Here is an 11,963-nt window from a genome sequence, read left to right as displayed (position 1 = left end):
TGGATTTAAAGAAACAGCCTCAAAATGAGTTGATCTGAGACACAGCTCAGAGAAGTGGAGAAAAGGGGGCTTGTGGAGTTACAATAAACAGGAATTCAGACCAAAGCATTGCAGTTCAATTTTATATAGACCCCAACTGAATGATTTAAACGTGAAAAAGAAGGACTTAAAAGCATCATACGTCTCCTAGGTGTAGCATTCCTTAAAGGAAAGCTACACTTTGTTTGTTTGTTTTTTGTTGGAAGCCAATAATTTCTTCATTTCAACAAGGGTTTTTATTTTTATTTATTTATTTTTTTTTATTTTTTGTCTGTGCAGTCTAACCAAATCCTCCAGCAAGGATCAGCATGACTTAATGACGATGTCAACACAGACTAGGAGACAAATACAAAGAAAAACAGATGCACCCCGGAAAGATGCATGGGAGACAGAAGCTGCTTGGCCCCATGAAATGTTGATTTTGGGGATTTTCTAATGTGTTTGCAACTTCTTGCAACATCAATCACTTCCTGCACATTGTTTTTGTTTGTTGGAATGATGTGATACTGCTGTCACCACACACACATACACAAAAATATTATAACAAAAAAGCCTCAATGGCGGTCATGTAAAATGAGGAAACTCCTGGTGTGAGGAGTCAGAGCAAAGTGTGGGACACACCGGGACAAAGTGATAACCAGGCCTTATGGGCGTGACATGTAAACAGAGCAAAAGAATAATTGGGCAGGGTGAGAAAAAAACAGTTTGATGAAAGGAAATCCATGCATGAAAATCCATGGTAACAGTGATAATAATTAACCGCATAGAAAGAAGCACAAAGAGGGATAATTGAAAATGAAAGTAGTGCCAGTTAGCCTTGGCGGAAGTCCATGTCAGTGCGGCAGGAGCTGGAGGAGGAATAAAAAAAACTGAAGGAGAAAAGCAGTGGAGGAAAAGCAGGGGGTGGTCTGAAGAGTGACAGGAGGGAAAAGTCTTACAGAATCTGACACAGCACACAGCTTGCCTGGAGGGGAAAGGAGATCTCAAGACAATCTTCAGTAGGATGCAGGCGTTTTTAAAAACCTCTTCCCTGATAACAACTCCACACATTACTGTTTACTTTCACAAGCTTTTACTCACTCTAACCGCACCGTAGCAGGTGACCTCAGATCAGGAAACCTGGCAGAAGCCGACTGACTCATAGAGGTTTGAGCCGAGCTTTGGATCCTCCCCGACTGCCTGAGCGAGAGCAGAGTCAGGAGCTGAAGCCTCACTTTCTTCCCCCAGTGCTCAGAGACTGCACGCCAGGCACGAGGCTCCCTGCTCCCCACCCACCCTCCTCCCTTCTCCCACTCTGATTTTTCCTGGGCTTCTGTCCAGAGAGTGACTGGCCTCAGTGGAACCAAGAGGAGGATCAGAAACTGAGGACACATTACAGCAGCTCCAACTCTGCCTGCCTGTCTGTCTGCCTGCTGGGACGGACAAAGGTTGTTTTTTTTTCTTTCTTAGAAATTAACAGCTTCTACTCTTTTCTGGGATTTGTTTTTTTGGAGACTTAATATTTCTTTTCAGTTTTTACTTTCTTCTTGTTCAGATCAGACAGAGCGGCTCTCCATGCAGACGGACTGACATATGGACAGAGAGCAGTGAGCACTGCAGCGTGAATGTAGCAACTGGACTTCTCTTTTCCCTGGTTACTAAGACCAAACAAGGATAATAGCCAAATCACTATCTTTTCCACCAAGGTAGTGGGTGGATGCAGCTTTCAGCAGACGGCTATAGGGGAAAGCAGCCCCTGCACAGAGACTGCGGATATACATCTAGTTGATCGACACTGGTGATCCTAAGAAAAAAAGACTCTTAGCTCTAAGAAGACTTTTTTGTGGATGCCAAACAGTGCAAAAACCTGTGGATTTTTGCCATTTTTATTCGACTCTGCTGCTCAAGCTGAGGGGACTTAATTGGTTTTGAACTTGGTGAATGTAAAATGTTTGTTTCAGTGATGGCAGGATGCAAAAGGACTGTGACTAAGTCACTGATGCTGCTCTATCTTCATCTGCTTTGCATGGCTCTCACAGCCCACAGCGTCTACCCAAGGATACGTCTCTCCCACAAAGGTAGAACAAGAACTCTACATTTGTGTGTGTGTTTCCAAATTGTTTCATGTGGCACGAATAAAAACTTAGTCTGCTAAATAAAAAAAGAAAAACAATCTTTGGAGTGAAACAAAGTGTAATTTTCTCTACTCAGAGCAAGCACTGCTGCAAACTGAGAACGAGACAGGTGCATCACTTTGTCCATGTCTTTTGTTTTCCACTGATTGCAGATGTATTTATTTTTTTATTGAAAGTAATCCAAGATGATAACATTTTGAAATCTGAAAGGCATCGCAGTATTTGCAGTGAAAGCATTTGGTTGGCATGTTCATAAACTGAAAAGGAAAAAATAGCACCAACATACAGAAAGCAAACGAGTCAAAGAAGCTGTGTTTTCTGTGGATAAGAATAAGAAGCTTGCAGGTTTCATGGCTAAGTAACGATGTGGTCATTGAAGATTTATGATTTCACCTGAGAGGAAAGGCACTGTGCAGGCAGAGGATCTGAGAAGAGTAACTTCTGTTATCTGGAGCTGTTTTTGTTTTTATGTCGTTTTTTTATTTCACCCCATCCCTCCTTAGAGTTTGCTTTGGTCTCTCAGCTATGGTGGCTGGAAATCCACAATGTGGCTTTCTCTCGTGTTAAAGTGGCTGAATGATGGAAGATATTTTCCTTTTCTTTTGACGTGAGAATATGTCTGTGAGAAGCGTTTGTGTGCTTGTGGCTGTTTACTTGTGTTTTTGAGTGTGTAACATGGACGTGCACGCACTGGTCTGTGGACTGACTGCTGTGTGTCTCTCCAACAATAATGAGGGTTTTTATCTTTGCAGATAAAAAAACTCCTGAGTAAACATGGTATTTTTTTTCCTCCTTGCCTTTGATCTCTATAGCAACAGAAGGAGATGATTCCACATAAGCCTGTTAGTCATGGCTGGAAATAGGTGTGGAATTTGGATGGTCAGTAGCTCATAAATCTGCACTTGGAGTATGTAATGAAAATTGACAAGACTTGTCCATCAGTAGGAGTGATGAAAAATAAAACACTGTAAATTGAATTTGTACAATGTAAAATGATGAATAACAGATGTAAAATAATTATGCAATTAACTTTTTTTTGGAAAAGATCAATGCTCTGGAGGTCTTGTTACATTTTTAACATAAGTAATAAGACAACCGCTGACAAGCTTAATCATTAAAGCCACGTCAATATCAGGTATGGTTCTTTCTTTCGTACATCACCCAGTTCGTTAGCTACCTGCGGACAGAACTGCCAAGGTGATTGACATCCCTCCACTGTCTGTTTCGATGCTCGAATGCGTGTCTTGGCTAGCACACAGCGCAGTGAAAAGGCTGAAGTTGGATCCTATCATTATGGAATGATAAACATCCAAGTCTTAATACATGCCTCATGGGCTCTGCCAGTTATATTTGCACACACCCTTCAGTCAGTTCAGGCAAACCCATACATACACACACACACAGACATGGGCGCGGGTGGAATTGTGTGAATTTTTCACACACATGGACTTGGACGCAGTTCAGGGAGATGAGGAGGGATGTGGTTTTTAAGTATTCACCCATACAATTATTCTCATAACATCTGGTATCAAAGCAATGTGGAAAAAAGATTAATGTGACCTTAGTGGGAAAGTGTAACACTGAATAGAAAATGCGCGTTACGTCAGAACTGAAATATTTTTAACCCGCTTCTGGTCAAGAGGGCAAATATAGAGTCGGATCAATAGGAAGCTCAATAAGGCATGAGGTCAGGTTTTTATGCTTTCTTGGAGTGAACTCCTTTGTGCAAATTATCATGTGTTTCAAATATGACCTAACGATTGATCTTTTAGCTTTGATGTTATCCACATGTTGCACATGTTAAAAACACTACCCCCTTTTTTCTTCTTCTTTTGTTTCATCTATATTCTGTCTAGACTTCTGGACCAGGGAAGATTATTTCAAATGCATTTAAATTGCCTTCACCTCAGTCATCCTTTTATTTGCTTACACCCACAGTTAACTCAGGGCTGTTAGCTTAATTACACAGAGTATTGCGTTACGAACACTGAAACCATGCCGTCTTTAGAAATAATTGACCTTAATCTTTGGCAGCACAACATTTAAAGACTTTAAACACGTCTAAAGGTGTTAATACACCTTAACTGTCCGGGTGTTTGGCCAATCAAACTTCATAAATCAAGGGGTTATTATACTTTGAATCGACCCTGTAGGTAAGTACATGCTCTGTGAAGCAAAAACAAGAACCTTTTTATTTTGCTCCATGTGAGTTAAATTTGCATCAGTGACGTCTCTTGGCAGCCCATATAAGATCAGCAGGCCTGCAGCGAGAGAGGAGTTCCTTCTTCAGGACAACCATCAGTTTTACAGCTAATGAAGCCATTGCACAGCTTGTTTTGTGTCAGAGTGTCAGCAGGGCTACAGGTAGACGTTCAGGCTTAGATTTATTGTGCTGCCTCCTCCATCCCATCATGATGCTTTGGCTAAAGCTGCCATGGTGATACAGCAGTTTTCATAATGCGGGCATGACCTCCACCTAACCCTAAACTTACTTATTCACAGTTCATTCTTAGTAAGTGGTTTTGCAAAGATGCTAAATGCATTTATTTATGCATAAAATTGAGTTTTACATATTTCAAAGGAGGAGGGATAAATGCATTTGAAACTTAAAACTGCGCTACCATTCTTAAAGTTTTGTTCGGGTCATTAAATTTCATAGAGATGCTTGACAAAACTTGTTAAACCATCATCATTTTATAAATAAATTCATCATAAATGCTTACCTCAGCTGCCTGTCAAAGACACAGTACTTCCAGAGTTAGGAGTATTTACTTTTTTTCCTGCAGCTGTCTTCAAAGGTGACTACATGATGCTAATTCACTTTGGCAGGCTTAATATTGTGCTGTGCTTTCTATTTTTTAGCCTCACTTTTACATTTTAAGCCCAAAGGACTTAAAGTACTTTCGAGCTTCATCTATTTATATTTTAAATCATTGTAGTCTTTGATAAACCATGCTTGAAAACTTAGAAAACATCAGAAAGCTAAGAGAAATGAGTGAATGCATTGACAGAAATGTATTAAACCATTTTGAAACCTTTTCTTTTTCCTCTGCGCTTTTTGTAAAACAGAGAGCAGAGCAAAAGGCACGTGAAGACATATAAACACAGGGATTACTCAGGTGGCAATTACTGATGTATGAAGTTTCCTTTGAACTGTAATTTTAGACCTTTCTTTCCTGAGAAGAAGAAAAAAGCTCTCGCTGTGTGTTTTACAAGCTTCATCTGATGAGGCTCTGAGAGTAACTTTCTTCTGAACCCGAAGTGGGAAAAACCAGAAGGAGCCAAAGTGTTTAGATGAATTAAAACAAAGGTGGGAATTTTTTTTGTTGATAGTTTTATTTCCACTACTTAAAGCTAAAGTGACAGGTGAGGAGTATCATTACTGTTCTTTCATCTGCATGTGAAAAAGGCCTGTATTTAAATTCACCGCACTGGATCATGGCTGCAGCACACAGCATACTGCAGACCTTGAACCAAAAGGTTGGAAAACTGAAGCAGGTGCTGTTCAGACAACTCACACCTTTTAGGCCAGCAGTGAAAAGTGATCATTTTTTTGAACCTCCTCCCCTGTGTTCACACTCATATTTCTGTCAAACTCATTTTGCCCGTGTACATCTTAGCATCACCTTCTCTCCTCTCGGGTATCGAGTGCTCGCTCCACTTTGTTAATGAGATGTCCAGAGGGGAAGGCAGCTGCTGAGACTCTAATATCCTTTCTGACCTTTTATCAGTTAAGGGGACAGGGAATGAGATGAGTTAAGTTTTTTAACAAGGAAAAGGGAGAGAGGGAGCAAAGGTTTTAAGCCTTCAGGGACACAACTATTATTATTATTCTTGTGTTGTATTTTATTTATTTACTTTATTTATTTATAAGGAGAGGGGTTGCTATAGGAGAAAAAAAGTATGACAAGAAGGGACTAAGAGAAAAACAGCTAGTGTAAATTGGCATTATTGAATAAAAGACAAAAAAATTGAAAAGAGAAAAGCAAATTTATTTTCTGTTTTTTTTTTTTTACCTCTGTCAATAGGAATAATTTAATGTTTTAAATTGATATGTGCTGAGTGATGAAAAGTGCCTGCAGCAAAAAGCTTGTTATACACCTTGGGATTTTCCTACAAATAAAGTGTGCTTAATGTTAAACAAAAGTGCATGCTATTGTTAAAGTACAGCTCAATGTTTGACCGTGCAGCACTTTTGGACAACATTTTTTTTTATTTAAGTGCAATAAAAGAATACAATTTATTTGACATGAATAACCTGGCATTGTTAGTGATAGCTAACTAGGATGATGTAAAACCTCAATGCTAGCAGCTGCTAATGCTTGTAACGCAGCTGAGGATGGCATTAGAAATCTAAATTCAAAATGTTTTCACTGAAAACAAAATGAATGGTAACTGTGGTCCGGAGGTTTGCAGTGAACCTCAGACACAACAGCAAATTGGATGACTTGTAGGGAAGCTTTAGCTGCGTTCAAGTGTTAGCAGTTGCTTTCGTCGCAGGATGATGATGTCACAACATGAGCCGTTAACCAATGGCGAAGAAGTTTCAATACACTGTAAATGTAAACGTCATTATTTAAATCCAACAGTTAAGATTTACATTTACATTCAGAGTTACATATTTAGATTTTGGTTTTAATATTCACACTTCTTTTTTTACATTTAAATTTAAAATTTTGTGGAAAATTAACAAAATGTAAGTGAAAACATTTACCTTTCAGAAAGCAAGCTAAATGATGAAAAAGTGTTATTGACCCTTTTTTTCACATTTTCTTTTACACTTGGCGCCCCATACCTGTTCTGTCTGATAATGAAGCGCACGTTTTAATGTACTGTATTGATTGTTTATCTCATGGCACACTGAGGAATTTGCATGATGCACTGAACACCAAGAGAACATCAGTGATCACTAAAACAGTGTTGCACTCTCCATGTGAACTTGGAACTTTAACAAATTTGCTTTTTTCATTCTTCATTGATAACATCAGTCATATGACCCAAAGGTAGACTTCTCTCTTATCCTTTTTAGACACTCCATATGGTTTTTATTTTGGTTTCTGAAATCATTTCCCCCCCTTCACACATGAGAACAGAGGAGCACAAGGTACTGATAACGCATAACACCAACGTTCTCCAGCTTTACCCCGCCCCCCAAAATCCTCTTGAGCTTTACAGTCTCAATCAGACCTCGAAGGCACAAGACCAGAACTGCCTACTCATGTTTCCACCTTTAACTGCTTAAAGACTCAACTTGTTTTTTTATCTGTGCTTCTTGAATGAGTTCTCATACTCAATAGGTAAATGCAAGTTTAAACTCATTTAGCTCGAAATGTACAAGCTGCCTGGCAAAGAAATGTATGCAAAGTATAAAATCAGGCTGGTAAATTTAAAATCATGTGGAATGTTTGTCATTAAGGATGTTGTGGTAATTTGACCAATGTGTTTCAGCTTTGTTTACCCATTTATATGAAGTTTTTTGTGTTTACTTCATTCTTGAGCTTGCTATACCTCTCGCAGTTCAAACATTGCAAGGGAGAAACCCCCGCCATCAGTGACACTAAACAGAACAACATGGATTTGGAGACTAAATAAATTAAAGTTTCCACTGTGTGTTTGCCATTGTTTATTCTCTTTTTAAAAGAGCCGCTTGCACCAAGACACATATAATATATTCCCCAGTGATCGGATATAGATGAGATCACGTTGTTTATTTGAATATAACTGTGCCAAATCTACTCCAGCATCTCCCAGCACTTTGGAGACAGCTGATGAAAGTGTCTGTCTTCAGGGAGTCCCTTTTTCTCTGTGATTTCCTTCTGGAATGGGATCACAGTCGGGCCATGTGTCTCCTCGGATCAGTTGCTAAACGGAAAATGCCCTCCTCCTTCTCTCAGCTCCTCATCTCATGGCTGAGGAGCTCTTACGGGCGGCAGATGGTGAGGGTGAGAGGAAAGAGACTCGGAGGAATGGGGGAATTTGGAAATTCCCTCGTTTTCTTCTTTAGCTTGATCAGTAGTTCCCACATATAATGACAGAGGAGACACTTTTCAAACAGTGCTCTGAGCCATCTGTGTAATCAGGAGATCCTCCAATTGTATTCCAGTAACTTTGATTATCTACAATTATACATTGTTTTGAAAAATCAACTATGGTTTTCTTTTCTCTTTTTTTTAGTTTTTTGTGGAATAAGTGAAAATTATTTCCGCTCATTCTTCACGAAAGCTCCTCTGAATATGTAGCCACTTAAATTCGTTCATGTATGATCAGCTGCCACTCAACTTTACTGGCGAGCACAAGCAGATGGAAAAACAGACTTGACTTATGGACTGTTTACTTCATCACTTTAAATAGCCATCTAAGCCCATCATCGTAATTAGTGGAAGCAAATTTGACTTCACATGAAGAAGGAGCTCTTTGTTTTTGCACCAACGTTAAGGCGACTCTGTCCTTGATGCAAGTCCGGCTCAATTGGAAGAAAATCAGCAAATAGAGGTGTGTTTGTGTTTGAGAGAGAGAGACAGAGAACAGTTTTGTGCATGTATGTGTGTGTGTTGTGTGTGGGGACTTGATAATTACAGGAAGCGTGTCTGAACCCTGCAGAACACGACTGCCACATCCCCTTCTGTCTATGCCTCCCAACCACCCAGGTCCTAATGCAACTCAAAACAACTCAAACAGTCACTTGTCTCCAGCCTGGAAATCTTATTAGCAACAAAATATACACACTCACCTACTCCTTTGCAGATACCTAATCCCATTTTAAACAAATAAACGTTTCCACTAGGTGAAGTGTGGTTGCTATGAGTCAACGACAGAAACAGGATAAACATTCTCCCTTTCAATCTCAGAGATCAAGTATCACTAAAAACATACAAGCGCTACGAAAACAAATCATGAAATTACCCCCTGCTACCCTTTGTGTCAAGATTTCAATCAAATCGTTTTGTTTTAGTTAAATGTATATTTCTAAGTTTAGTTGAATTTTTGATTAAATATTGCAAAAATCTAAAAGTCTATGAAAATAGGACAACTGCACATAACCTTCTTTGCTTGAATTTGCAAAAGGTATAAAAAGCCCTTCTAACAGGCAACAGATCCCTCTTTTTTCTTTTACAAGGGCAGCGAGCCCAACCTATCATGAGATGATGAAAGTCTTTAAGGTTAATAAAACCCAAAAGCAAGGCACACCTCTGACTCAGTTTAAATCCTTCACCCACTACAACTAATCAAGCTCCCAGCGATTAACTAAAGAAAGGATCAGTGTTTTATATTTAGTCAAATAAAAAAAAGAAAAAAGAGTGTTTTATACTTGTGTCCTTTGTGCAACAAATGTGTCTTCTTAATCTGCATGAATGTGTTTATATTTAACGACGTATCTTTATGTCAAGCGGTTTCATTTGGCGTGGGAGTGGCAGTAGATCTAACTAATGATTGAAAAAAAAAAGACTGGTGCAGTTTCCTGTGTGATAAAACTGCTTCCTCTTAGCTAAAAGGGACACAAGCATGAGAATCTATAAATCATACACCAACATTTTTTCCCCAAACTATTCCAGCTGTTGCATAGTGTCTTTTTATGATTGAGCCAAAGTACTTTTGAAGTTTGTCTTAAGCTCAACGTGTTACAACCTTTAGTCATAAAACACAAATGAATTTAGGCATGAAAAATGGCCTCCAAATGCTATGTTTTATTTTACTTTTTCCATTCTGTCTTCCATCACTTGGTTGACAACGTTAGTCTCTTTTTCCTGACAAATTTAAATCAGGCATTCTGCAGGGGACCATCTTTGCTTTTAACATTTGTTGCTATAGTAAATGATCTAAATTTCAACATCCTGATATTGGCCTTTAGTTGTCCGCTGATGATGCTGTTGTGTATGTGTCTGGTAAAATGTGAGTCTCTGGCAGGATACCTAACCTCAGTTTTAGCAAATGTATTGCCAGATGTTTTATTATTATTTATCCATCCATCCACTTTATTACAGACCTTTGCACATCTTTCTCTCCTATTGTATCCATACAGAACTTTGGCAGATGAACAGGACCTGGGTGTTCCAGGGTCGTGCCGTGCCTCTTCAGCCTCAGACTATGTTGCTGGATGAAATCCACCAGAGACTTTACGTCGGTGCCAAGAATGCTCTGTTCTCCCTTAGTCTGGACCGTGTTAACGCACACTACAGACAGGTAACCCTAGCTTCATTCCATTTGCTAGTCAGGATTGGAAACACTGGAGCACTTAATCTTAAACATAGCAGGTAATGCTTAAGATGAAGTTATCCTTATAAGAAAAAAAAAAAAGAGGAATGCTTATTTTGGAAAACTTTGACTTGTATCTCTTAAACAGTATTTGTCCAGAACAATTCTGTTTTAAATGTGTGGAAACTAAATATTTATTCATTTATTTATTTATTTATTTATTTATTTATTTATTTATTTATTTATTTATTTATTTATTTATTTCAGATTAACTGGGCCAGTACAGAATCTCAGATAGAGGAATGTATGATGAAGGGGAGGGAAAAGGTAGGTGCTGTACAAAATGTTTTTGCTCCCCAATACCTGCATGTATTTTTATACAGGATTTGATAATGTCTGGGCCTGATGCTTAAGACGATGAGGCAAAATCGCTGAGTTCAGAATGCACTGCATAGCATCTTGTCATCCAGTGTAATTATCTGTATGGGTAAAAAGATCGATCAAAGAGATATATATTGGCAGCACCTATAAATTGACGTTTCACTGTGCTCATAAACTTGTGAATCTTGAAAATGGATGTTATTTATGATGCAATAAACCCCGGCACTGTCTATTACTGCATTTTATGCTGCGTGGTCTTAAATGTCCTTCACAACTCATCCACGTCTTTTTTTTTTTTTTTTGTATTTGTAATTTGAATGTCTTCCAACAGCCCGAGTGTGCAAACTACATCAAAGTGTTGCAGCAATACAACCAGACCCACTTGCTGGTGTGTGGAACAGGGGCCTTTAACCCTATCTGTGTTCTGGTCAGAGTGGGACACAAAGGGCAGGTGAGTGATGACAAGAAAGAAACTTTGAAAGAAAAAGAATATGGTCCACATTTTTTGTGAATTTGTCAAGCTGTTGAGTGAACAGCAAATCAAATAAAGGATTGCAGGACTCCTCGTTGTGCAGTTAGCTAAGTGCCACTCACCCCCTGCCAACAGATGGATATCATCAGAACCCCAGCCACACTGTTTGATAATGTTTTACTCAGGACTTCCCAGAACTGTCAGTACAGCTTGGACTGCTGAGCTGTTCCACACTGCACATGTTCCTGTAGATGGATTCACCCACCTGGCAACAAGGAGTGTTGTGAGGTGGCGATGGAAAAGACACTGAGTAAAGCAGGGTAGAACTTTGTTTCATAAAGAGAATGGGAGTGAGAGAGAGAGGGGCTTAGCACAGTTTTTATTATATATAAAAAAACCTGGCACTCCTACTGTTCAAGTAAACAAAGATAGCAGACCAGGTGGTCTCTGGAGAAGGGAGGCATGTTTTCTGGTCAGAAAAAAAAAATTGATGCAATGTGTCTGTTTCAGCAGCGACTTGGTTGTCTTTCATGCATGATGGCGTGCAACAAAAACTGGCTCCATACTTCAGTTGTAGCATGCTTGGACCCAGTATGACACATATTTCTCACGTGTCAAACACAGGGCAGTCTAGGTGTGTGTTAGCATGTGAGAGAGTCTGTGTGCCTGAGCAGTATTTAGAGAAAGAAGCTGATGGTGGGTGGTGTGTGTGTGTGTGTGTGTGTGTGTGTGTGTGTGTGTGTGTGTGTGTGTGTGTGTGTGTG

General features: G+C 39.3%; 1 protein-coding gene across 1 annotated transcript in view; it reads left to right on the top strand.

Moving 5' to 3' along the window:
* The first annotated feature begins 999 nt into the window (after positions 1 to 999).
* Positions 1,000 to 11,963, top strand: part of sema3e (sema domain, immunoglobulin domain (Ig), short basic domain, secreted, (semaphorin) 3E) — a 24,247-nt gene continuing 13,283 nt past the window's right edge. The window contains exons 1-4 of the mRNA XM_014012363.1: positions 1,000 to 2,096; positions 10,174 to 10,334; positions 10,614 to 10,673; positions 11,059 to 11,178. Coding sequence (XP_013867817.1) covers positions 1,967 to 2,096; positions 10,174 to 10,334; positions 10,614 to 10,673; positions 11,059 to 11,178 — 471 coding nt within the window. The 5' untranslated portion in view covers positions 1,000 to 1,966. The remainder of the gene's footprint in view (positions 2,097 to 10,173; positions 10,335 to 10,613; positions 10,674 to 11,058; positions 11,179 to 11,963) is intronic.

The sequence above is a fragment of the Austrofundulus limnaeus genome, unplaced genomic scaffold, assembly GCF_001266775.1.
Source record: "Austrofundulus limnaeus strain Quisiro unplaced genomic scaffold, Austrofundulus_limnaeus-1.0 Scaffold90, whole genome shotgun sequence".
Classification (NCBI taxonomy): domain Eukaryota; kingdom Metazoa; phylum Chordata; class Actinopteri; order Cyprinodontiformes; family Rivulidae; genus Austrofundulus; species Austrofundulus limnaeus.
Note: the sequence above shows the minus strand (reverse complement) of the source record. Positions and strands in the feature narration are given on the sequence as shown.